Source organism: Anomalospiza imberbis, chromosome 11, assembly GCF_031753505.1.
Source record: "Anomalospiza imberbis isolate Cuckoo-Finch-1a 21T00152 chromosome 11, ASM3175350v1, whole genome shotgun sequence".
Classification (NCBI taxonomy): domain Eukaryota; kingdom Metazoa; phylum Chordata; class Aves; order Passeriformes; family Viduidae; genus Anomalospiza; species Anomalospiza imberbis.
In genome coordinates, this window is record NC_089691.1 from 244,499 (window position 1) to 271,906 (window position 27,408).

The window sequence follows — 27,408 nt, forward strand, 5'->3', positions numbered from 1 at the left end:
TCGGCGCGGCGCGGCGCGGCTCGGCGGCACTCGGCGGAGCCATGCCGGCCGCCACCACACCCGGGCTGGACGCGCTGCGCTCCTCTGCGCTAGCGCGGGACAGCGGCGGTCCCCGCGGATACACAGGTACGAGCGCGGTCCCGCGTCGTTCCCCACACAAGTTCCTTCCTGCGTCGCAGCGGAGGGGAGGGAGGATGCTAGTGGGGGTAGCGCTAGACCCCAGGGTGCAGGGTCCCTCCCGCGTAGGGCTGCGGGGTGACCGGGGCAGGATGCGGTGCCCTTGGACAGAGGTGTTGTATGTCCCCGGGAAGGGGCGCGGGAGACCCCAGCCGGGGTTGCGTTACTTTCCCACTCAGCTCCGGAGCCCCGCGCCGGGCAGGGGCCCCTCCCGACCCACTCCGTGCTGCCTCCGGCTTGTCTCTGCAGCCGCGGTGCGCGGAGGGGACAGTGATCGGCGCCCTGAAGTTCTCGGGCACGCAGCGCCTCGAGACGAGTGTCCTGGAGCCGTCCCGGAGCCACCCCGGGCATGAGGGGTTGCCGGCGGGTCCCGGTGACCCTGGGACAGCTCTCCCGGGGCTGCACTCGGGGCCCCGAGCGGGGCCAGTCAGGCGGAAGGGCCGAGCACCGCCCGCGCTGCACACGGCAGCCGCTCTCCAGAGCCGTCCGAGCGGCTCACCCGGAGGGCTGCTGGGGCCCTGCTGGGGGGTGATTGCACCCAGAGAGGAGGCGCTGCAGTTCAGTGATAGAAGTTTGGGGTTCAGTCGCTGGGATGGCCACGGGCACAGGGGACGAGTGCGTGGGGGTAGAGGGGAATGTCTGGCAAGGATGGAAGGTGCCGGTTTTCAGACACATCGCTCCTGGGCACATATCACCGGGCTGGGAAGGAAATTAAGAAATCAGTATTTTAATGGAATATGGTAATACATCGAGGGGTGGAATGAGAAACCAATCAAAGCTTTTTCCTTCTTATCTTTTTCTTCCCTGAAGTTTTGTTACTCAGTTCGATTGCATAGACCATAGCATCCTTTAAAAACCTCTTTAGCTTAAGTGGGTTCTATAATGTCAAGGTAATGTGAGGTGACAGAGAGGCTGAACTGGTGGGAAATATCCACTGCATAGGGCTGTGGCATTGGTGGATGTCTGGGCCTGGAGGGATCAGAACCATGGTCTGGACCTGCTAGCCCGGGCAGCAGGAGATGCATGTTCCCAGCCACAGCCACCTCTGGAGTCCAGGACCAAGGTGAGATGGAAGGATGCTGGAGCTTGGTGTAGCTGCTTGCCGGGGTTTCTTCTTCTTTTCTTCAGATCACAGGGTAGGTGGGCTTTTCCCTGGCTTCAATGCAAGCAGAGCTAAGTGCTGCTGAAATCTGGGAACCTCCTTCTCATGTGCAACCCGTCCTCTCATATCCTTGTGATTTATTTGGCTCGTGAAGTTCTAACAGACTTCATTAATGACCTGATTTTGTTGTGCCTATAAAAATTGGCAAATGTATTTGGGCTACTAGCATAGCAATGCTTTAAATTGTATCCTCTGAATGTGCTTGACTGTTTAATTTGAATTTAATATAGCAGTTAATTTGAAAATACGAAACAAGTTCCGGGACATGTGCTTAGAGAATTAACTCAAAGCCACATGTAGATCCTGTTGCTGTATCCTGATAGTGTTGCTAATTACTGACATTTCTCTTTTTTAAAATAATGCATATTTGGCTAGTTTTATATGTTGTGTCAAAATCTTGTGGGGCTGGGTTTGCCCACACTAAAAGGAGTTTTGGAAGTGGCCTGTCCTGTGTTACACTCAGCCTTTCTGATTCTGTGTAGGTTAATCTTGCTCTGCATAGATCTGTGGCAAAACAGCTAGAAATGCTAGTCTGCCAAAAACTATTTGATGTTCAAATTAGGAATCCACCCTCAGTTAATCCCTTGGGTATCTATAGACCTGGCTCCTCTCAACCATGTCTTCAGCCAGAACAACAAAGACCATATTTTACAAGCCAACTACACCAAAACTGTGGAGTAGGAGTTCTCAGTAAGGTGCTAAACTGGAATATGCTGGGTCAGGGCTTGGCTGTGCTGCATTGGCTGTAGGACCAGCAGTGATGCTTGAGCACACAGGGCTTTGCCAGACCTTAGCCGGATGTCGGCTCTTCATGCTCTTTGTGCTCTTCACCCTCTCTGCTGCTTCATGGGGCTTTTCCGTGGTGCAATTCCATCTTTGCAAAAAACCATTTGGAACTATTGAGTCAGGTGGATGTATTGCTGGCAACCCTAAGCAGTTTAGATGGCTAAAATTATGTCTACTTGTATAATTTTAAATTAAACTCTTGTTCATCTAAATGTGACCATATCATTTATACATCACTGTTTGCTGCCAATTGTTGCACAGTATTTATACAGTATCTTTCATTGCATCATGTCCTTATTAGTGATCCTTTTTGATGCTGAGTGCCTCCTTACATTATTTCAGACCATGAGCAATAAGGTGATAATAAAGATTTGCACAGATAAACTCCCTCACGTTTCTTTTGAGAGGATGAAAAAATGTGGCAGGATTTCCATTTGAATTAATGCATGAATGAGAGAGAAATTAAAGGAAGTTCCTTAGTACAGCCCTGATGCCTGTAGTATTTAGAGGCCTTAGAGCTTCCTGAGACACAGCTGTGAGATTCAAACACCCTGCACTTTTCCTGGTCTTGTCTTTTGAAGAACTGACAGGAGCAGGGAGAAGGATCCCACCTTCTATTTGGGGAGGGTCAGCAGTGTGCTTCCCTGAGGAGCTGTGGGAGCCTGGCTTACCCTGAGGGAAGGTCAGCAAATGTGTAGGGTGGGAGCATGGGGTGGGGGAAGAGCACAACAGATGTCTGGAGCTGAAAAGAAGCCTTCTGTACTGTGGCTCTTGTGCTGTCACAGCGGCATTTACAGTGTTACTGCTGTGCTGCGGTAGTGTTCTGTGGACACTCATTGACCAGTGCTTGCCAGGCTCAGTAAATTCTCTGGAACAGCCTCTGAGATTCTGAAAGGCTTGTGCCAGGTGACCTAAGCATTCTCCTGTGCTGTGGGAATCACAATGGAACACGGTGCTGTTGTCAGCCCGTGCCACTGAGGTACTGGTGCTTCTGAAGCTGCCCAGATTATACTGTGGTCTTTGGTGAAACAGGAAAAACAGAGAGGAGCACAAAGGCATATCATTGGCATATAATTATTTTTAGTCTGTATGTTGCTGAAGTGGGAGGCTCTGGCCCTCCTGTCATCCAGGGTGGTGCCTTTTTTTTTGCTGTAGTTCCTCTCATTCCTCAATACCCTCCTGTAGCTCTTTCAGACCAGGTAGCACGTACCTCTGCCAACATAGAGATGTATCGACAAACACATCAATGCAGCCACAGACAGAGTGACAATAAATGCAGGATCCGGCAGAAACGCTCATTACGACAGGTTTTTGTTGGGGAAGATGAAATAGGAAAACCTTATAAATATGATTGCCTGGCAAAAGATTCAGAAAATACAGACATTGAGATGAGAACTAGATTTGAAATAACAAACCTTGACTACTGAACAACTAGAAAACAATAGTATAGCCAGGTTGAAAGCAATCCCCCTTCTGATTAAACAACGCCCTTTACCTGCAGATAGGTCCAAAGGTCAAATGGAATGCTCTGTCTCACCCCCAATGTATGGTTCATCCCACACCTGTGACCCTCCCCTGAAGTATCAGGTATCTGTGACCCCATTGGCCCAAGTCCTGTTCCAGCCCACCTTGAAGCCCCCTGATAAGGTGTGCCTGAGGGACCGGACGCTCTCTTGGACCTTCCCCTGGGACCCTCACCTGGAACCCTTGCTCCCTCTCTCTCCTTCTCCCTCTCTCCCTGGGAGAGTTGCCACGAGTTGCGCCTGGCAACTCCAAGCAGGGCCTTTCCCCCCTTTTAATAAACCACATTTTCTAAGGCCTGACTTCAGAGATCTCTCATCCATCCAAGCCATCCTGAAGTACCGCGCTCTCTACAGGTTTTAAATTAGTAGGTCTCGCTGCTGAGCTTTTGTCTGTAGTTGTAGTTCTGCCTTGTTCCTCCACTTACCAGACCAAGGAAGGGGAGAGGTTTCATGAGGTGGGAAATGCTACAGGCTGCAGCGAATGCTCTATTCAGACCTAGTTGTGGAAGGAATTATCTAGCAGACACCTTTGAAAGAAAGGGATGGGGTCTCTTGCTTGAAACAGATATAAGTTGCAGTTTGCTGGAGGATAGGAGCGGGACAGCACGTATTGGCTCAGTTGTAGCCTGGATGTTGGTGGCCATGGTGGGATGCTAATACCAGGATGGATGTACTTATGGTGTGACTTAAGCTGTCTGTTCTTTTGCTGTGAGCAACTTTATTTTTTCTGAAGTGAGTTTCCTTGGCAGTGCAGAAACTGAAATTATGTTACTAAGAACTTACAGATGCTCTTCCAGGACAGCATTGAAGCCAGGAGCACTGCTGCTCTGCAGTTCGGATGCATAGAATTTTATCACCTTGTCCCTGTGATCCTCAGATGTGGTTCAGTTTTTAGGCTGCAGAAGAAAACATGGATCCCAAATTTCCATTTCCATGGGGCAGAAGGTGATACAACTTAGAATATATGGGCTTGTCATTTCCCCAGGGTTATTTCTCCTTTCTCTTGTTCTCTTGTTTCTTGAGCTCAAAGTCAAACCTCGTTTTAAGTAACTTAAAAGAAGTGGTAGTTGCAGAATGTCAGCTAATTGGCTTTATTTCCTGTACTGCAAGGTGTTAATCTGAGTGGTTAAGCATTTGCACCAGGCATTGATACTGCTTTGAGGGAAGGATTTTTGGGCTTGTCATTAAAGCATTAGAACAGTACAAAATAGAGAACGAAGAGAGCTTTTGAGTTTTTTGAGTCCTCCACAGTGCAAGATTGTTCCCTGTGGTATTCTCTAATGCTTCATCCTAGCTACTCTGAAAGTACCTAGGCTAGAGAGACAGATTATTAGTAGACTTTTGAATTTCAGCTAATGAATGAGGTGAGCTGAATGCTTTGGATCCAAAACATTGAAATTTTAAAAATCACAAGTCAGTCTTAAAACACAAGAAGCACCCCAATGACAGTGGTTAACCCAGCATTTTCTGGGTGGTGTGGCATGGTCTATTTTAAAGGGCAAAACTGCTGCCAGTTTTGCTGTTCCCACTGTGTCAGAGCCAGGACATCCTTGGACCTTCCCCCTGGAAATGCAGAGCATCCCTGAGCATCTCTTCAACTCCACAACAAAGAGAATTATAACTATGATGGAATTGACATGATTTTGCTTATTTGTTGTGATTGCCACTGACTTTTTATGTGCACTGTAGAGTCCTGCCTTCAATATTATGATGGAGACAAGCTAACGCATAGGACAACTGTTAGTTTTCATTTAGGCATTTTATTGACACACTGTCTTTGAAATGCAGCTGCAGATGAGCAAGCATGTTATTCTAAAGAACAGTTTTGACTGGCTGAGTGGATTGGGATTGGCAGAGAGGTGATTTTGCAGTCTGCATGAGCGTCTGCCTGTCGTTTGGTTGTCAGATGACAGAGAGAAATGCAGAAGTTGCAGAATGAGCAACTGCTCCCCAAAATAAATCAATTCCCGTGTCTGCTGAGGGTCTCAGGGATGGGGTTGAGCTGGTGCCTGGATTACAAATGAGCCTTTGCAGCACAGCAGAGCCCCTGTGGCCCAGCAGCATCTTTAGGGGGCTCAGTAGCTGCTTTGGGGGGCAGCAGTCACAGCTACCTCAGCCCAGATTGGAGTGGTGGTGGCTGGTAGAAGCAGTGTTGGGGAAAGGGATGGGTTAACTGCTTGCCTTTCCTCCCAACAGACCTGGGAGAGATGATTCCATTGTTATTTCTGGGATGAAATAAAGCCAGTCACAATGCTGCTCATGTATTCCAGACTCCCAAGCAGAGTAGCTTTGATTGGGAATGAATTTGAGGAGAGGTCAAAATGGGGACAGAAATTGAGTAGGGTGAAGTGATGGTGTACAAAACTCCCTGAGTGCATATGTTGGCTGGGAACAATGTGTGGGAGGATGATTTGGCCTGTGGGAGCTCAGAGAGGTGCAAAGGGCAAGTTTTGGGGTTTGATTTTTCCTGTTCAGAAGAGCAGAAATCTGTGCCTTTGTGTAAAAGCAGAATTACACCCAGGAAGGTTTCTGCTTACAGCCACAGTTATTTCCAAGATATTTGCTAGTTGACTGGGTCAAAAGAGGCATCTGGACTGGACACAGGGGTTCTACTTTGCTCTAAGAAATGGTGCCCAGCAAAACCAGGGGCAGTTTTGCACAGGCAAGAGAGCTCTGGTGTTTGGCCCATTATTGTTAATACCTGCAGAAATTTAGATTAGGACTAAGGTTTTAATTAATTTTAATCTGTTTCAGCCCAGAAGCTGGATTCTCAGGGGTAGCCCTGAGTTCCTTAGCCATATACAAAGGAAGGGCAGGACATGGGGCTGCCATCCTCTGCTCTGTTCTCTCTAGCTGCTGGTCATTCTGTGCATAACTCACCTGCAATCCTTGACTTTTTAAATGGGAAAAAGCAAGCACAATGCACTGGTTCCCTGTCCTTATACTGCTATTCTTGTCAGTCTTCGTGCCATCTTGCACCAATTCCTGTGTGCAGAGGCTGAAAGGAGGTATGTTTATTGACTTTTGCTGTTAATCGTTGCTGTGCCTGAGCAGTTCCTGGCAGGATACTGCGTGGGTCTCACCGAGCAGTTTGTAGGTTACTCTGGTGGCCATGGCCAAGCTGCATGTCCCTCTGCGTGAAGCCCAGAATAAGAAAGCCAAACTGTCAGGAAAAGAACCAGCCAGGAGAGAAGAAAAATAAAAAAAAAATAAAACCACAGAGAAGGGCTTTAAAACTGGCTGTTGATTTCTCAGCCCATGAATGACTTCTATCACCATAATAAAAGGCATGCTATTGCTAATTTTTTTCAGACTGGTGTCTGAAAAATCAATTATTCGCAGAAATTCTTGCTGACAGTTGTGGATGCCAAGACACAGCTCTGTGGTGTGCATTTCACAGCTTAACACAGCAAACCAAGGACAGGATTAGCTTCAGATTGCTCTTGGGAAAGACTTAGGGAAGCCAAAGTGGGCCAGCCAGGGGGAGGGAATGCAGGTAAGGTCTGTAGCATCCAGGCTTGTTTTGCTTAACAGGGTGGTTGGAAATTCCCCATGAAAATTAACAAACCTGTATTCCATCATCTGTTTTAAAACAGGAAAGTGGTTTCAAAGGCTGAAAAGTTTCTATATTCTTTACAAATTAGTTCTTTGTGGAAATGCAATTCCTATGTTTTAAGCTTTTTGGCAAAAAAATAATATATAACCATCAAGTAGCATGCAGGTCTGGTCCACCTGAAATTTCACATTGGGGGTGGATTTTTAATGACTGAAATGTTTTTTGTCCAGCTCTGGACCCTTCCTCCTTGAGAACTTTATTGGTCAAGGTAGGTCAGTGCAATGTGGCCCCAGCCATCCATAGAGGTTGTGCTCAGTCTGGCAAATGTTGTGCATAAGCAAGAGGCCACCAACCACATTGTCCAGGCACGTCTGCTCTTATCAGCCCTGTTCAGTACCCCAGCATGTGCATGTTGCTGCGCACAAGCCAGACCAAAGAGTTGGTGCAGGCAGATAACCCAGAGCCAGGCAAGGCAAATATGCAGCCAGGCTGAGCTCTGTGTCCTGAAGGACCCAGAGCAGTGGAGGAGTGTGGAGCATGTTGAGGGTGGGCAGTGGACACACAGGGATGTTGCCCTTCCTCCAGGGATGCTGCAGGAGGCTTCCCATGGGGCAGCACACAACCTCTGTCCTGTCCACTTTTCTGGCGAGGCATCCTTCATCCTTTCTCTGTCCATGGCGCCTAACAGAGATATGCTTTCCCTGTGGAAATACATCTGGGGTTTCTTTTGGCTTCTCCAATGGCTGGCTTTCCAGCTATTGGATCACTTTGCATCCTCTTCAGAAATGTTACAATTGTTTAATGAATGAATGAGAGATTATTCATGAGTACTGGGAAAAAACAATGGTTAAAGTTGAAATTATAAACATACAAACTTCACTGGCCCAATGAAGGACACCAGCAAGGATGTGCCCACCAAAACCTGTCTGAGAACAGAGGGACCTGGTGGCAGATGGAAAGTGCACACTTGCCCTGGGACTCCCATATTGCAGGTCCCACAGTGACCTGAGAGAGTGGTGAGGCCCTGGCAGGGGATGGAATGGGGTGACTCTAAGAGTCCTTCCAACCCAAACCATTCTGTGATTCCATGAAAGCAATGCTGCCCAAAATGTGATGGATGTGGGAGTCTCAGCATCTGAACCTTTGCATGTTGTAAGTTACATGTGCTGAAAAATCAGTTTTACCTACAAAACAGACCACAGAATAAAAAGAAAGGAAGTGGGCAGGAGTGAGCCTGAGGTATCTGCTATAACAGAGGTGGGAGCAGAGCTTATTTGAGCGTGAATTTGTAAACACAGAAATAAACTTTCCTCAAATACCTTTTTGCTCTCCTTCTTAAGTGCATGGAAATTACGTATTAATGGGAGAACAAGCTTTTCTGAAAAAGTGTTTTTACAAATGTTTAATGGTGACCTGTAAGAATCATCATATATTGGGTTCCCTCTATCACACCATAAAAATAGTTTTATCAATAGAAACATGGAATGTTTTATGGGGAATATTTTCATCCAGAAATTCTGATGTGAGGCAGGTGCCAGAACCACATATTAATAAGCTGAATTTCTTTTGTCAGGTAATGAGCTCTGACAGATGTGTTCCTTAGGTACCTGCAAGTTTTACCCTGTGCAGTTGTCCAGATGTTCCTCTATGTGACTGACCCAGAGGAACAGTCCTGTGGCTGCTGTTCAGTTCTTGCAGGTCTCCATCAGAATTTGGGGTGTGAAGCTCCCGGAGCAGTGGTGGCCAAGACTGGGCCTGCCTCTGAGGTGGTCCTTGCAGTTATGGGTGAGCAAAGGGCTGTGTTTTTGTGCACGTGGTTTGTGCCACACCTGAACCTCCAAAGCTTCCCCCAGGCAGATCTGTAAGAGCTTTCCCACATCTCCACAGCAGCTTCCCAGGGACTGCAGCACAGCTGGGGACCTCGGTTAATCTCTGCAGCTTCTATAGCCTGGGTCTCGCCCTGCTCTTTTACTGTAGGTCTGGTATCATGTTTACACTAACTTCTTTAAAAGCCATGCCTGTAAAGAGCGTGGGTCTCCAGGATGGTTTGGATGGATGAGAGATCTCTGAAGTCAGGTCTTAGAAAATGTGGTTTATTAAAAGGGGAAAAGGCCTTGCTTGGAGTTGCCAGGCGCAACTCGTGGCAGGCCCAGGGAGAGAGGGAGAGAGAGAGAGAGAGGGAGCAAGGGTTCCAGGTGAGGGTCCCAGGGGAAGGTCCAAGAGAGCGTCCGGTCCCTCGGGCACACCTTATCAGGGGGCTTCAAGGTGGGCTGGAGCAGGACTTGGGCCAATGGGGTCACAGATACCTGATACTTCAGGGGAGGGTCACAGGTGTGGGATGAACCATACATTGGGGGTGAGACAGAGCATTCCATTTGACCTTTGGACCTATCAGCAGGTAAAGGGCATTGTTTAATCAGTAGGGGGGATTGCTTTCAGCCTGGCTATACTATTGTTTTCTAGTTGTTCAGTAGTCAAGGTTTGTTATTTCAAATCTAGTTCTCATCTCAATGTCTGTATTTTCTGAATCTTTTGCCAGGCAATCATATTTATAAGGTTTTCCTATTTCATCTTCCCCAACAATGCCAGCATCTGGACTTTCTCCTGGGAGGATCAGATCCTGGTGGCCATTTGTTGGTTTAAAAGCCCAGCCCCAGCAGGAGTTGAGGCCATCTCTGCAAGGAAGCAAAGGCATGGTGGCAAGGAGACCAATGCCAGGGCCAGACAGTTTCACTCTATTCAAGATGCTTTGCTACATCTGCTTTATTTCATATTTCACTTCTAGATGCTTTTCTTTTGCTTTTTAACACAGTGACCTCTTCCCAGAGCTCTTCTGTGAGACTGCTGTGGATGCTTAAATGCCTGTGATTTCAGGGACACCAGTTTCTGAGGCGTTCTTCTGTAGGAAAAGAGACTTGCAGCAATAGTATTGGTGTGTTTATTTTCTACAGGATTGATAGAGCCCAGTGTTCTCTTTCTTTCTGGCATCTAGTTATTCCAGCATGTTTTTGTGATACTAAATCGCCAACAGTAAGCAATGTAAAAGGGTGACCTTTGTGTGTCTGGGAATAATGAGGCAAAGACATGGATTGCTCTCTTTCTGCACAGACAGCAAGTGGCAGCCTTGCTAACATGCTTCCAGGTAATTACTTCTGTAGTTTAGATCATTTTGGTAGATACTTATGCAACGTATTTGATTTTACTCACTGTTTTGCTGTGGAAGGAACACAGGAAATGTTTACCAGGCAAGCATGCCTAGGCTGCTCTCTCATTTCTTTTTTCTTACCAGCAAAACATAAACCCACAGCTTGCTGACAGTGAAACCATATGTTTCCTCTTTTTGACAAATCAATTTTGCAATACAGATAATCCTGGCTGTGCATGAAAAGAGATATTTTGGATTATTTTCATTTTTGCAGGTACAGAAGGTTTTGGATGTGTAGCTCTCATTGAGAGGCACCTCTGTGGTTCCAGCCTCAAATACATTCATACGGAAATGATTATCTGGGTGTGATCCATGATGCTGTTGCAGCCCAGGGCAAAGCATGGAAATACCCACATTTTCAGGGGATGCTGGCTAGTAGACATTTCTATAGAGCTCAAGTGGAGCAAAAATAATTTAAAGCCCACAGCTGAGGAATGATGCTGACAAGGTCACTGCCATTCAGAGGTTTAATATCTTGGCAGACACCATCTTGGGCAAGGACAGGGCAGGGAAGATTCAAAACCCCCCAGCAGCTACAGCTGCACGTGTTACTCAGGATGGTCAATGCTGGATTAATGAAATACGTCTTGAAAGAAAGGATCCACTGCCAAATTATTTGTTCTTTGGAGAGCAAAGAGTGAACAATGAGTCCAGGTAAACTGGCAGGTGTACTGAATGCCTCTACTGAGGCTGCATGTGGTGGCCCAGCAGGTGTGCATCAAGTCCAATTCAGTTCTAATTACATTTTGCATCTTTTGCAGCTACTAGAGTCACCAATGTGAACACTAAGAATGTGGTCCAATCTCTAAAAATAGCCTTGACATTGTAAAATGAAAAAAAACAAACAAACAAAAAAAAAAAACCAAACAACTATATCTAAAATCTTTATTTTACAGATTAGGACAATGTTTTCTCATGGTAAACCACAGAGTAATTGAAATAAGAAGAAAAGCCCAAACTCATAACACTCATTTGGAGTGAGGAGGAAAATTGTCCAATACATCCAGTATGTTCCTGGAATGGGATGTGGGTGGGAAAAGGTGAAGAGAAACCAGTGCTATAGAAAATATTTGCTCTCATTGAGGCCAGTTGCTGCCATAGTAAGTGGCTGAAAGAAGTGGCAAAACAACCAGAAATAATCAGCATGGAATTAAAGAGCTATGATTTTAAAAGCTAGTGCTTGGTGCATATTTACTCAGTAGATTAGCCTAGTAATTGTCACTGGGACTTCTGTTTGGTCTTTTGCTGTGATTCCTTTGCGTTTGTTTTCCAGGGACAGGGAGTTTAAGAGCATGAATTGGAGAGAGATAGGTGGGACACCTTCCTGCTGTGGTATGATCTAGGGGCTTAACAACAATAAGGATATGAGGGGATTTTTAGCATTCAAAATAAAATAGACTTGCTAACAACATGTGGTTCTGTCAGGATGTTCTTATGGAGGCTGTAATTAATTTTTGCCTGTAGATGTGGAAAATATTATTTTCCCTCTTTTAATATTTTTGTGTGTTTCATCATAGTGCTTGCAGCAATATGCCTCTGAGTTTTCTCAAGTCATTTAGAAATCCAGTGAAAAATAGGGAACTTGGGCTCTGATGCAGAAGCAGTGCTGGTATTATGTAAATGTTAAAAATACCTGAGTTTCTACATTCTGTCAAAGCACATGTACAGACCCAGAAAAAGTATTTGTTACCTTTGAAGTTATCTAGATGTTATATGTTGTTTTAATCACCCCTCATTGAAAGTTTTGTTTAAAATTACTGTGAACAAGGAATGTTGTGACAATAAAACATAGTGTATGAAGTTAATGGCTGACATTATGTGGCCAAGGGGAGAACTGCTCCACAGCTCAAAGAGCAGCTGTATAAACAACAAAGTAATAGAAAAGCAGAATGAACAAAAATGTATTAAAAATTAATGATTTACTGTAAAGCAGACTGTCACTTGAAAAGGGAGATGCTATATGTGTATGTCTTTCTATGCTCTTCCCTGTGGTTTTGACCCTGCTGGCCCCTTTCATCCAAGCCAAACAGACATGCAGTGCTTGCAAAGATAAGAAGTTTCAGTCAGATTATGCCAAGATGCTACCAAGTAGGCTAAACTGCATGATCAGTCCAGTAGATCTTGGAAATTTGTGTGGGGGAAGACACGTAATGAATACTACCAGCTAGCCTGAGTACTAAATAAATCAGAATCCAACAACACAGGGATCCACAGGGGACCGTGCCACTCAGAAATTGCCTTTTTTTAGAGTTTTTAGTGTTTTAGTGTTCGACGTGTACCAGTCTGAGCAGATAATATCACAACATCAGTTGCTTTGTGCTGGGGATGCGGGGGATGCTGGGGATGAGCTGTTGAATGGGCACTGATGGAGGGTAGCCGTGGGCTGATGCTTGGCAGAGCAGCCAACATCGGCCACCCCGAGGTCTGGTATTTGTTTTGACCATTAACTGTGACTGATTTACAGTTTGATGTGACTAAAACTTCAGTGGATGGCTTCGCTGTTGGCAGCGGCGCTGCATTGTGTCTGTGTTTGCTCTGCAGGGCAGTGCAGCCGCCTCCTCTCGCCCCAGCTCGGCTCACTGCAGGTCCTTCACGGCAACGGCACCGATGTGGGAACAGTGGTCACATTCCAGTGCTCCGCCGAGCACCAGCTGGAGGGACCGGGCATCGTCACCTGCGTTTGGAAAGGGAACAGCACGCAGTGGACAGCCGGAGTGCCCTCCTGCAAGCGTAAGGTTCTTCCCACACCGTGCCCCTCCTTCTGGGATGCGGTGCGTTCGTTTTGCTCTGGCTATCCTGCAACGTCAGGATTCCTTCTAGATACCTGTGCAAAGAAAAAGACAAATTCAGTTTTCTTCAAAGTTGCCCCACTGATGGTAATTCCGCTCCATATATGTTCTGACATGCCATTGTCACGACACACAGAAGATACTCTGTTGGATTCCTCCCTGATCTCGTGTATACAGCTAAAAGCTGTATACTTCTTTAGAGAATGTGTGGGTGTCTCGGTTTACAGACAAGTTTAGGAGAAAAACTCTCTGGAATTAGTGTTTCCTCTAAAAAAAAGGGGGTTCCAACAATCCCTTTCCACCAATAAGAAATGAATATTAGTGGATGAAAGTGAAAAAAACCAACCGTTTATTAACAAACAGACTACTTACACGGCACGGGAGAAAAAGTAAATAAATGCTAGATATTGAATTGTCAGACCTTAACACACACAGCCTCCCGGCCCCGCCTTTTCCGCCCCGGAAAAAAACCCCGAAACGCCAGAGCAAGATAAAAACCCCCAAGGGCCGGTAGCCGGGCGGGGAGGAAGGTGATACCGGCTTCTGGCTCAGGAAAGCAACCAAAAGGTTCACGAAGCAGCTCGGGCAAACAGATGGGAACCCGGGGAATCTCTGCTGTTGGTCCCCTGTCCACAGCCTCAAGCGGTGAAGCAGCTGTACTTTCCCTCCCCGGCTCGGGCTTTTTCTTAGGTCTGGGGGCCGAAAAGGAGCAGCCCCTCTCTCCAGCCGGGCCCGGCCGAATTCTTCTCCTGGCACTTGTTCTCTCTGATCTTGGACCAAAACCGAGCCGTCCAGTTCACCTCGAAAAGCAGCTGAAGGATTGTTGCTGCAGCCTCTCCAAGCCCAGGAAAAAGGAAAAAAAAAAAAAAAATCAAAACAAATTTTCAACCCCAAACTAGCCAAGCAGAACCCAGAGTGCACCACAGCCCTGGACGCCGGGGCAGTGAGGCTATGAAAAAGCCCAGCAAAGGGCCCCAAGGCTCCCCCTTCCTCCGGACCCACCTTAAAGATACAGCAACTATTTTGGGGCATAAAGCAGAGATCAGGGAATAGACCGTCATCATAAATTACCCCAACACTGTGGGAATGACCAACTGATGTGAAAGCATATTTGCAAACCTCTTATCTCCTGGCAGTCTTTTCTGACAGTGTTTTTGCCATAAAAGAAGCACGGTGATATTTTTTGAACAATTTTTGGTTGTTGCAGCTGCATGGGAAATTTACTATATAGAGAAATAGTGTCTGAATGACAACAGTGTTAACTACCTTTTAGCTGTGTTTCTGCTTGTTTATTACAAGGTTGTTACTAGTCTGACCAGAAGTAGACCCAAGCAAAACTTGGTACCTCTGAGCTTTGAGGTGCCTCAGACCTCATGTCATTTAAAATCCCCAGTGGATACATTGCTCTTACAGACACTTAGTGCTCTCTCCCACACTCAGCTATTCTTATCTCTTGTTTAGAGATCCCATAAAAGAAAAAATGAGAGAAATCCTTCCCCCAGAGGCTGCAGAAATATAATGCTTTTTGTGGAGCTCAGCTGAACCATTTGTGATGCTGGTCATTGTGACATTGGGAGAATTAGCTGAGTTTTGAAGCAAGACATGCTTACTGCTCCAAGTGAGTTGGCAGAGATCTGCGTTGGCTGTGCCACATCACATTCCTACTCCTCCTTTTGTCTGGACGGCTCACTTCAGCATCAGATCCCTGCGAACACTCAGCCCTGCACGTCACTTCTTCCATCCTGCATCCTTCCCCAAACAGAGGAAGACCTGTTGTTTGCTGCCCGCCAAAGAGGATGTAATTACATAGAACTGTCTTTGCTCTAAATGGCTTCTTTAAGCCCATTTACCCATGTTAGTATTACTTTCTGTAGCTTCAGTCCTTGTTAATAAAAAGTCTGCAGCTCATCTGCATTTGATCTGCTGACAGACATGCTTTTAAGCTACTGCAGTGCTAAGGACACTGTGTTTAATTAATTGCAGTGGTGAAATGCTTGTGAACAATTCATTAGTAACTTATAAACAGGAGATGTTTACATAGTCCAGTTTGAGGCTTGCACAGGTCAAAGCTGAAGCCAAGATTCTCTGATATCTTGATGCATAGTAATGTGAAGGTCCTCACTGAGCAGAAGTGTGAAGCACGTAGGTTTCAGCATGGTTTAATGAAAATCTGAAAGATAAATTCATGCTTTGATCTTAGAAACGTTTCTGTGTTTGCTTTGCTGCAGCCATCTCAAAATACGAGACTTTTGGCTTTAAGGTCGCAGTGATTGCCTCCATTGTGAGCTGTGCTGTCATTCTGCTGATGTCCATGGCTTTCTTAACTTGCTGTTTGATCAAGTGTGCGAAGAAAAGTGAGAGGAGGAGAACTCAAAGGTATGCCAAGAAGACAGTTTTAATAACAGTGTAAGAGTGTACATCATATGGACTCCATTGCTGTGATAACAAGGGCTTCAAAGGATTTGCTGCTTGCAGCACTGCAATGATGTTAATTACTTAAAATCCTTAATTTGTAGGTCAAGCTTTAGGCATAGAAGGATTTGGAATTGAAGAGTATTTAAATACCTGATGCCTGTTAGTATCAGATAACCTCAACACGCCTAGGCAGATCTGGATTTAGCCAGGATTATGCAGAAGCTGAAGACATAAGTCTTATTTTCTGGCACAGCATTTCTTGCCTCATATTATTGAAGATTGGCAGTGTTTCCCCTTCTTCTCGATTTTTTTTCCTTTCTTCCTTTCTTTCTTTGAACACTACTGGGAAATGGAATCTCCCTGTGTCAGAGCCATCCAAGGCCTCACCATCTGCAGAGCATCCTCAGAGCGGTACCAGCATGGGGCTGGAAGGACAGAGGATTTTATCTCCTGGCTTGGAGCACAAATTGGTGGATTATAAACAGGAATAGGAAAACACCAAATTTTCAATCCAGTTCAATATAAAAACTCAGTGTGGATAGTGTCAGCAGGATCACATTTGCCTTTAGGCTGGAGCCAAGCTACTGTTGCTCACGAGAGCACTGAGTGACTACAGTCACTGCTGCAGAAACTGCTTCCTGCTTTCCACAGGAACTTGGTTTCCGTCTCACTTTTCTTGCTGGTTGTTCCCACCAGGCCCTGCAGTGGAGTGGAGGGAGACTGGGGAAGACAGTAGTAAAGGTTTCTGTGCTGAGCTGTGATTTATCTGAAGCTGTGTGGGAATCAGCTGAAGAGGGAACTTCTGTCATTTGAAATCCAATTGTCATTTGAAAGCCAAAATAAAGATTTTCTGTTTCTCTTGAAAGATTATTTTGTGTCAAAAAATGAAAGTCATTAGTGTCAGTCATAATATTCAGGTTTTTACTGGTAGCATGAAATAAGTTGCTTTGAAATGAAAGGTTAATTGACATTTTTGGAATTGCCACTTTTCTTTTTGATCAGACTATTCATATCACAGTCCTTGTTTTTCATTTATTTTAAATGAAGCTTTGTAAAAACAAGCCATTCTCATTATTGTGATGACTTTATATTTTTCCTCTTACAAAAGAAAAGCCCTTCACACTGGACATAATGACCTGATTCTGTCATCAGGCTGAAAAATTATTTATTTTGCTGAGACCTTCTCAGATCCCTGCTCCCCTATGCTCCTTTCCCTGTCTCCTGAAGGAGCTGATCCATCCCACTGGCAACAGAGCCCAGCTCCAAGGAGAAACCTGGAGGCACTGCAGGCATTGTGTATCATATCCTTTCTGTCAGAAAGAATTGGAAGTCATGTACAAACTGTCCATGTCATGGAAGAAAAAGTAACATAACCCTGTGCAAAACTTATCAGGTGCAGTGGCAGCATCTCTGTTGGTAATGGAGGTGGAAAAGTGGATTGACTTCTGAATGCACAAAGCATTAATCTGACAAAAAGCTGCAGGCTTGATAAGTTAATATAAAATGAGAACTCTTGGGGGGAGAAAATAATGAAGTGTCTCTTAGACCAGATCTGAAAGATGAGGTAATCTGTACCTATGGAGCAGAGAGGATGTCCTCACCTTGACTGTAGCTCTGAGATCTGCATGTCTGCTTCTTTTGGCTCTTAGTTGGTCACCTGAGAGATCACCTCTGCTGACAAACCTGCCTTGCATGGTGTCTAATGATCTTTGAAATGCCGTCTTGTGTTTAATAGAATCATAGAATCATTAGGATTGGAAAAGACCCTTAAGTTGAACTGTCAACACAGCACTAACACCATGTTCACAACTAAACTGCCACATCCACATGTGTTTTGAAGGGAAGAGGGACGAAAGTTGCTGAAAGTCCTCCCACCATTCAGCCTCTTCATAGATCTTGTCCCACTGAGGAAGTATGGCTACTCTTTTCTTTGAAAAGAACAGGATTGCATCCCAAGAAGACAGAAATGGCACCAAAATCAGCGTCACCAGTTCTCACAATTTTATCTTCTCCCATCAGCCAGTGAGAGTGTCTGTGAGTCTGTGAGTCTTAGATTTCTTTTAAAAACAAGAAAAGAAATGGTGGATATTTTTTTCTTGCCTCAGAGTTGCAGAGAACAGCATGAAAACAGCTCTGAACATTTCCAAAATAGAATTCTGACAGTAAGGGAATATGCCCTCTGCTTAACAAAGGCAACACTACCTGTCTCCTGCATTTTTAAGTCAATATCTTTTCAATCTGCCTGGTGATTTTGGAAACACTAAGAATAGCAGTGATGCAAAAAGTCACAGAAGATAATTTTTTTTCCTGAAATAATTTATCCCATAAAATGGAGATGATCTGAAGTCTTTTCACACACAACAGGTTGTGGCCTGATGTCACTGTTGAAGGTCCATTAGAACACGGACACATAATCTCACCTTATATGACTTTTCTTATTACCTGTAGTCTGGAAAAACACTGAATCAAATGGACATAATTCTTGGAGGTTTGTTCCTTTGAACTATCCACTGGTGCTCATAAGAAAATTGTTTTCATTTTCATGTTTGTTTGCTTGTTTTTTGAGGAGTGCTGGACAGTACTTAAAGTAACACTATTTTACAGAATAATATTTATGCTATTGAAGAACTCCCTCTCTTAGGGTGTTATTTAATCTTTACAAGTTTGGCTTACACATGAAGTTCAGCATGTGTTTAAGTGCTTTCTTCAGTAAACCTAGAATAGGATTTAAGCTCTAAAGAGTCAGGTCTGTGGTCAGATAACAGCTCAGCTATACAGCCATATATCACAATACTGTTTCAATTGCTTGGTATATTCACAGAGAAATGCAGCTGTGGTACCAGCTGAGGACTGAAGATCTAGAGCACATGCAAGCTGCTTACTTTGGTTTTAAGGGAAGAAACAATAACAACAACAATAAGAAACTCAGGAATACATCTGTATTTGGTGATGTGACTAACATGGCATATGATAACCAAGGCTTCTACAGGTAAGGCTGTTAACATAAAGCAGGTTTGAATGAGTAGATGAGATCCTGGCTAATCACTAACCAGAGCTAAAACCAGCTGTGAGAGCAGGTATATCAGTCTGTGCACCCTTGGACAAAAGTCTGGCTATTTTGCATATGGAAAGTGGGCACTGCTTCTAATCAGAGATGGAAGTGTCATTAAAGGTGATTCTGAATAAAACTGTCCTGGAATTGCTCTTGGAACAGATGTGACCCTTCCTTATTTATAGCTTGTTCCCTTTTTCCACTCAAATAAGAGCTGTTTAATCAAGTAATTTCAAGTGATTTTTATTCTTTAATTGTGTAAAATGAATAGACATGTGTAGGAGCAATGGTGGGTGGGATGATCGGGACAGATGGAGACGAGAGATCTCTGCAGCCAGGGCTTGGAACTCCGGCTCATTGCAAAGGGGGTGGGTGCAGGGCCCTGCTTGGGGCTGCCAGCCGCAGCTCGGAGCAGGCCAAAAGAGAGAGCTGAAGGAGCAAGGGAGGGAAGTTCCCGTTACAACACCATAAACCTTCTTCTGTGCTGAGTATTCTAATTTTCACTAACCAATCTAGTACAGGATACAAATCCTATAGCATTTACCTACAGCCTATAAGAATGATTACATTGCCATACTGTGTTACATTTTAAACCCTAAAAACTACTCTTTGGACCCCTTCTGCCAAGCTGGTAGGGTCTGCTCTGACCCTTGGAGCTGTCTGCAAGCAGAGTTTCATCAAAGTTTTTTCATCAAAAGAGTTTCATCAAAAGAGTTTCATCAAAGTTGTTTCATCAAAGGGGGATTACCTTCAGCCAGCCATACCATTGTTTTCCAGTTGTTCAGTAACCAAGGCTTGGTATCTCAAAGCTTGCTTTCATTTCAAACTCACTTATAGTTTCCATATTCTCAAAATCTTTTACCAAGCAATCATATTTATAAGGCTTTCCTGTTTCATCTTCCCCAACAGACATGCAAAGTGAGATGTGGGAATTCTGCTAACAGATTTCATGAAGACAACAAATGGCCTGTCAGTTTTGTATTTCACTTGCAAGTTTTTGGGTTTTTGTGTGTGTGTAACAAATTAGGCTACGTTTCCTCATCCTATGTTTGTCTGGCTTACTGGGAACAGAACAGTGCAGGCACTGAGGACATGCAAACATGGAGCTGGGCCATGCTGGGAGGACCAGAATGAAAGGACACGTTACTTGTCTGGGTGATTGCTGTGGAACCATTTCCCCTCCAGTGTGAGGTGGGAATGTTGGCAGCTTGTGCCTGAAGAAATCTCTAAACCTGGGTGGGTGTTGCTGCAGTGGTGAAGCTGTTACAGAATTGATTGTCCAAAGAAATAAATACAGGCATGTGGCATGGTTGGAAAACAGCAGCAAAGCTGAGGGCAGGCAGTCCCAAAGGAAAGATTCCATATATTTCTGCATATCCATGGTCAAGAATAAGCCAAAAGAGAATTTAACCAAGACTCCTCAGGGAAGGTTCAGCTTGACATGAGTAGGCATTTGTGTACCAAGAGGGTGGTCAGACCCTGGAACAGGGTCCTGGAGAGGCGGTCAGTGTTAGTGGCCCAAACTGGCATTGCTCAAGGGGCATTTGGACAATGCCCTTAGTAATGAGCTTTAGTTTTTGGTCAGCCCTAAAGGGATCAGGTGGTTGGACCCAATGATCCTTGTGAGTCCCTTCCAACTGAAATATTTCAGTCTAATCTGGTCTAGTGTAGTCTACTGTAGCGTATCAGCACCCTATTCCTATTCTATCCTACCTTATCCTCTTCTTGTGTTAAGGTTTCAGACATTTGGAGGAATTGCCCAATGCATCATGAGCTCTCTGAGCACAGCAGCAATCCTGCTTGTTTTTTCTAGGCAGGAGCTGTCTGAAGAAGCACAGAGGATGAATCCTCTCTTCCCTGCCGTTTCCAGGGCTGTGGGACATGCTGTTTTCTGCAACCCAGCCATGGGAAGAGTCTCTGCAGCCCACTTAGAAGGGGAAGTTGAGATGAGTGCTGCCCATATCTGACAGGGGAGTGGGTAGAGGACAAATTCAGTCATTTTTATGATAGCTTTCTCTCTTTTCCTGAAGAAAACTGTTCTGCTCTTCTTGTAGCATATGAAGTATCTGGAAGAGTAAGAACTCCTCCACCCTTGAAGAAGACTCTCTTGAGTATATCTTATTTTTGACTAGAAAAACATGTAGGTTGTGCTACTTTTCAGGCTTAATTGAATAGATTTTGAGATTAACATTTTGATTCAGTGCTTTAGGATCAAAATACTGTAAGAAGAGATAAAATAAAAAGCTAATTCTTTCAGGTAAGGCAATATAAAATAAAAATTCAATTCTTTCAGGCGGGTAAGGTATTAACAAATACAGGTTTACAAAACAAATAAAGCTTTATAGACAAATTTACATTAAAATGCTCTAATTACTTAAAGAGATGCCTTAGTATGATGACAAGATAATTTTGGATGCAATGAGGTGACACAATGTTGTTGCAGAGTACTATGTGCAGAGGTTATAGATAACAGAGAAGCCCAGCTGTGTGACTGTAGGAGCTCCACTGTGGTGTTCTTGGACCTGGCTGCCACAAAATGAGAACTTTCTCCCCTCATGTTTGAAGCATAGAACAAACATCATGAATATGTAGTTTTGCAGGGAAACATTGAATTTTAGTGGCACCTGCTTTAATTATAATGATCCTCATTCTGACTGCTTTTCTGGTTGAACAAATTGCTTTAAAATGATAAGAAATATGTGTACAAATACCCAGGATCATTAACTACAGAGTGCTGTCACTCCAGATGCCACCTCTTTCATTTGGATGTAAAGAATCATAATGAGGATGAACATACCAATTTTTAGCAGAAGGTCTTATATGCATGAGCTGCAAGTATTTACAGCAAATTTGCTCTATTATATTATTGAAAATACTAAATAATATTGAGCAGGGAAAAACAAGTTACAGATCATGGTACTGCTGGGAGAGAGGTGTTTCCCCAGCCTTGCTTCTGAGAAGTTCAGAGCAGCAGAGATAGCAGTTTTCTCTGTGGTGCAGAGGTTTGAGCCAGATTAGCTGAAAACAAGGGTCTGTGTCTAGGGAAGGGAGATTAGCTGTAGCCCTGGGCCTGTAGTTAGAGGAGAACAATATCCATGAGCCTCCAAAGCAGTCCCCAGGAGGATTGCCGGGCAGAGCACTTGTCAGCATGTTGGGAATGGTTCTCAGAGCCTGACTGCAAGATGTACCAGGATGTGTTATTTGTGAGTCAGTTATTTTCTGATGAAGAATAATACCTGACCCTGCAGTAACTCTTCTCTGGAGCACTTGCTTGGGCACCCACCACCTGAGACAAACAGCCCTCTGCCATCCCAGCAAGCAGCAGTGCGGGAGAGCTAGGATCAGGCATCTGCCCGAGAAGGCAGTTGTCTTCTGCTCCATGACAGGCACAGGGTAAAATATCAGAAAAGAAAAACTGAATGGCAGCTGTCCTTCCTCTGTGCCAGCTGCTAGTAATGTTTGAGAGATAGAGGTGAAGGTCACTGAGACGTTATGTTAAAGAAATGGGTGTCCAAAAGAAGAGTGGGGTTAGCTTAATGCTGGCAGGGGCTACGTTCACCCACTGCTCATGGTCAGCTGTAGCTGCTCCCCAAGTGAAGGTGTTCCAGGGCTTGACAACTCTTCCTGTGAAAAATTTTTTCCCAAAATCCAACCTAAACCTCCGCCAAAATGACACAGCTTAAGAAGTGCCTTCAGTTTTCGGCAAGAAGGCAAAGCTTCACAGCAAACTAGTGCAACAGCCTCAGCAGAGGTGCTGCTCTAGGAATACAGGGTGAGGAAATGCAAATAAGCAATTGCTCTGACAAACATCATTGCCAGTTTTTAAATCTGTAAAGAATTGTCCTGTCTTGTCCATTGCTGTAATGTAAATCAATTAAATTTTAAGCATCCATTCAGGAAGGGGGCTGTCCTGTGCTTGTTTAAGTAGTTTGTAGCATTTACATTTGTTCTGTAATGAAGCCATCAGTTCCATAAAAAACACAAGGAAATGCAAGTGTTCTGTGCCAGAAATGGGAGCCTGAATCCAACTGGAACCACTTTCATTCCGGCAAAATATGCACAACCTAGTCTTAACATTGTGAGAACAAACAGCAAACCCTTCTGGCATGAAGAGACATTAAAGAACCAGGCACTCCTCTTTTGGAAACTATTTATATATCAGCATGTGTAGAAGATACTGTCCCCAGAGCAGCACAGATAGCCAGTGTAAAAAAAATGCTGAGAGAGCTCATTTTGGTTTGCATCATCTTCCTAGTGATGGTCAGAGACAATCACACCTTGGCTCTGCTGCTCTTCTTTTCAGTGTAAAAGTCCTGTAACCTGTCCTGGAATAGATACTACCTTGACTCTAGGGATATGCTGTTTTTTTGTAAGGGAGAATTGATGATCCAGCATTTTCCACACTCAGTAGAACTGAATGTAGCTGTACACTAACTCCTTTTCATTCTCTATCAGCTAAGATGACAATGAGAAAAAAAAAAAGTAGTCCAGCTCAAAAATGCAATCTAAAGACAATCAAAGAAATTTGGTGTGTTTTTTTGTCTAGTGTGGAAGCATTTGGAAGAAGTTGGGCATTCCAAATTTGGACTGCTTAGAGGTGAATTATTTTTCACAGCTCTAAGTCAAGTTACAAAACATTCTTTGCGAAGTAGCTCATCTGACTGCAGAAGCTAGTCAAATGGAAAGGCCCATGTCTCAGTAGGTTTAAAGTCCTCCTTTCAGCTGTTCACACAGCTGGAGCATATTACCAAGAAGAAAAAAATCCTTCTGCAGAGAAGCAGGCTGGTATATTCTCCCACAGGAGATACTTTTAGTTGCTGAAATTTTTGTTACCAGAGACCTTTCTGACTACAAGATGCTTTACCATTCTGTGACAAAAAGCAAATAAGGGCAATCCAGCAACAAAGAATTCCAACTGAAAATGTTTTGCGAAAAATCACAAAGCCAGCATGCTATTAGGAGAGGCAGCTCAGCATTTTCAGCATCACTGTGGGGTTTAATGCTGCCTCACACAGAGCATCCATTGATACAACTGTATGGAATTGATATAGTTCCCTGCACAAAATGTTTGATTACATGGCACCATGAAGGGGAGGAGACCCAGCATAGGAGAGGGGCAGATTTCCTGCTTTCTCCCGAAGCCTTGAGCTTCTCTATTCATGGAGCTGTACTTTTTTTACCTCTTGTTTTTCCTGTGCTCTGTGTTCCCCACCACCACCTTTTAGAGGCTCAGATCTTCCCAGTACCTTTTGACATGCACATTTCAAAGAAAGCTGAGACAGGGGAAGTGAGCTGTGGTTTCACCTTGGGGCCTTGTTAGAAGGGTACTATAAACTGGCTTTGAAGTTACCATCCATTTCTGAATTTCAGTCTTAATTGTCATCGCAAGAGCTAGAAGGGGGCATGTTCAGCAACATGTGCTTTCAATAGAGCTGCTATTATTGTTTTCATAATGCTTTCCTGATTACCCCAGGGTCTTGTACAAAGCCACTAGGCACACAGCAAGAAAAAATCCCCTCCCATTATCTAGAATAAAAGCTGTTTTGAGAGGCAGTGCCAGCACCAGGCAGCTTTGTGGCTGTGTTCTCACATGTCTTGGATGTCCTGTTAACAGTGTTTTCCCTCCAGCAAAGAGCAGCTCTCAAGTCACACAGAAAAATACTCTTGTGAATCCTCTAACTCCCACTGACAAATGCTATGATGGCTATTCTTCTCCCCTGATGGGAGCTCCAAATTTTATCTGTCAGATAAAAGCTGTCCTTGTCAAATGCATCATGCACTTGGCTGTGCAGCACCCAGGGCAGGTTTATATTGCCAGGTAAGGGTGCAGAGAAGGGTTCTGATCCTCTTGCTGTGGTTTTTTGAAGTATCCCAGTTGGGAACTGGAGTTAAGGAAAGTTGAAGTGCTTGAAAAAACAGTCACGCTCATTCAGGACAAAGTACAGAGCTTCCAAAGATGAGAGAGCAAACTGAAGTCTCTGTCTGACTGAAGGTCATGCACACAGAGCAAAGCCCACTGCATGCACAGTTGTCCCTTGGTGACACTGCAACCCTCTTAATAGCTCTTGTTTAAGTAGTTTGTAGCATTTACATTTGTTCTGTAATGAAGCCATCAGTTCCATAAAAAACACAAGGAAATGCAGGAAGGAAAAGAAGGAAATTCTGCTGAGGTGAAACCCTAATGGCTTCACTGTCCCTCTGATGTCCTCTGGGTTTAATCTATTGCAGGGAAGAGTGGTGCCTACTGTCTCACCCTACACTTATAGAATCACATAATGATGGAATGGTCTGGATGGAAAGGGGTCTTAAAGATTATCCCATTCCCCCCCTTGCCACGGGCAGGGATACCTTCCACTAGAGCAGGGTGCTCCAAGTAATATCCAACCTGGCTTTGGACACTTCCAGGGATGGGGCAGCCACAGCTACTCTGGGCACCCTGTGCCAACAGATGCCAGTGAAAGCTTAAGAGCTCCTGAAATGGGAGGAATGGGTTGCTAAGCCAGGAGTACATTTCTTCTCCAAATACAGTTTTAGCCAGTTTGGGTTCCTGAGTGGTGGGCTATGGGTAATTGAAGTGTTTCACAACATAGAGCTTTATAGGGAAAGACATCAGAGTAGGATGACTTCTGCTCAGGTGGACTGTATTTACTGCTCTCTAACCAGCATACCTAGACTTGAGCTATAATCCTGGCAGAACAATTGGCAAAGACTTTTTTTTTACAAAGGCTGTTTTGCTGGCCCAGGCAAAACTTCATTCCAGTCCTTCACTGTCTATGTGCTGCTTTGATTTGATTTTTATTTTGACCTTTGACTACCATCGCAAGAAGATGGAACTGAGTTCCTTATACTATAAGGAAATAAATAAGTGCACAACATTTAGTATCTCAGAAGATTTTCTTTTGGCAGTGGGATGTGCAGCATTACCCCATGTAGCTTCTGTTCCCTGATGGCAGGTCACAGGGGTGCTCAGTGCTCAGTTGGTACCCAGCAAAAAGGTACTTGAGGTCTTGTTGAGGGTTTTACAGAGACACAATTATTTGCCCCACTGGTGCCAACTGGTTTTGATGCTGGGAGAAGCAATTCTTTATGTTACAGCACAAGTCATTTGCGAAACACCTGATGTGCCAATAAAATGCACAAATTCTGTACCTTCACCAGAAATAATTAAACAGAAATAACTTTTCCCTTTGTGCTTACAGGTCCCAGGAAGAGCAGACTCGGGATGTCATAGTTCCTGGGTGTTGCAAAGACAACAGTCACCTGCTGAAGGTAGCCAAGAGCAGTGGTGCACCTAGGGAACACACGGTACTGAGACACAACACTGCACTGCAGACGGTGAACTCCATACGTGTTGTTGAAGTCCACAGTCATAAGGATAATTACAACAAACCGACCTGCCAGATACCTGGATAGCTGGTGTCTGAAATGCAACTGCTTCTCTGGACCAAAAGGAAATATTGATAGAAATATGTGCCTTAAAGACAAAATAGAAAGTTCATTATTCATATGAACTGTAAGTTATTTAGGAGAAATGCTTCAAGGTCTGATACAAATAAAGATATGAATATTGGGGCTGTCAGTCCAGAGCTGTTCTCTGCGATGTGCTGTGCAGTGTGACCATGGCAAAAGCATAATGGCCTTCTGCATAGCTAGAGAGGTGGTACCCAGTTTGCATATTTGCCTCATATGAAGTTGCTGATAATAATTACATACCCCTCAGATTCCAATCTTCTCTGAATCAGTGGGTTCTGTAAGAATTTCAGAAAGAAAAGTCCCCCATATTTTTACAAAGTACCATGATAGAACTACAAAAAAATGGTTTTAATTAAATGCCCCATTGTTTTATATCAGAAAGGTCTTTAATTCATCTGCTCTGTGTTTAGAGACCATGTGAGACTGAGTGCAGCAAACGCCCATCAGCAGGTCTGCCAGCCTGTAGGAGAGGAGATGGCACATGGAGGGATGTGGTGTTGTGCTGTAGCACACCTTGGGGCCCCCACCTGTGACCTCCTGTAGCTTCTACATGTGTCCCAGTGCGAGCGTAGTTTGTGTGCAGGTGGGGACAGCGGTGCAGCCTTCTTGGAGCAGCCACTCTGGATTACTGCAGCATCATCCCTGTGAGACCTCTCTAAATAAAGGTAGCTACTGAGGTAGCTTTTGAAAGGCTGCCTTCTTTTCCTGTTGTTAATCTGTATATCATGTGAGGAAACAAGGTGGGTTTTTTTCTTGTTTTGTCCCTTTTGAATAGTTAAGTAACAGACGCAGTGCTTTTTCCACTGTTCATATGTAAATAGATGTATATCCTACTTATAGTGTAGTTATTTTTGTACCAGTTGAAGCCTTACTTAATACTTTTATCAGCTGTTTAACGGGTATCATCACATCCCTGTCGTGGGTAGAAACATAAGCTTATAGCAGGCTGCAGTAATTGTTTTATGGTATATTCCCTTGGTATGAATCAGGTATCCTCTCACAGCCTGCAGTTCTGAAGCTTCAGTTTTGAAATTCAAATTACTGTAGCTTTCTGGCAAATGCCCGCTTCTATCCTGGCCATACTCTGCAGAGATAAAAACATGTGCTTGAAATTCAATAAGATGGAAGTTGCAGCAAAAGAGCTTTTTTCTTGTTTCTAATAAGCTCAGTTCTACTGTACGTTACACCAAAGTGCACCCTGCAACACACTTCTTACTACGCACTGCAAAAAGAAGAATGGATATACTTCCCATCACTACACCCAATTAAG

At 44.4% G+C, this 27,408-nt stretch overlaps 1 protein-coding gene and 1 long non-coding RNA gene across 2 annotated transcripts; both read left to right on the top strand.

Moving 5' to 3' along the window:
* On the top strand, nucleotides 1-26,816 carry SUSD3 (sushi domain containing 3). The gene is made up of 5 exons (XM_068201430.1): nucleotides 1-126; nucleotides 12,951-13,139; nucleotides 15,427-15,574; nucleotides 18,435-18,602; nucleotides 25,865-26,816. Exons 1-5 carry the CDS (start codon nucleotides 42-44, stop codon nucleotides 26,076-26,078), a joined length of 804 nt encoding a protein of 267 aa, XP_068057531.1. The 5' UTR covers nucleotides 1-41; the 3' UTR covers nucleotides 26,079-26,816.
* On the top strand, nucleotides 9,461-11,276 carry LOC137480430 (uncharacterized). Its single transcript, XR_011002899.1, has 2 exons — nucleotides 9,461-11,075; nucleotides 11,121-11,276. It is a non-coding gene; the product is annotated as an uncharacterized lncRNA (long non-coding RNA).
* Nucleotides 26,817-27,408: the final 592 nt, after the last annotated feature.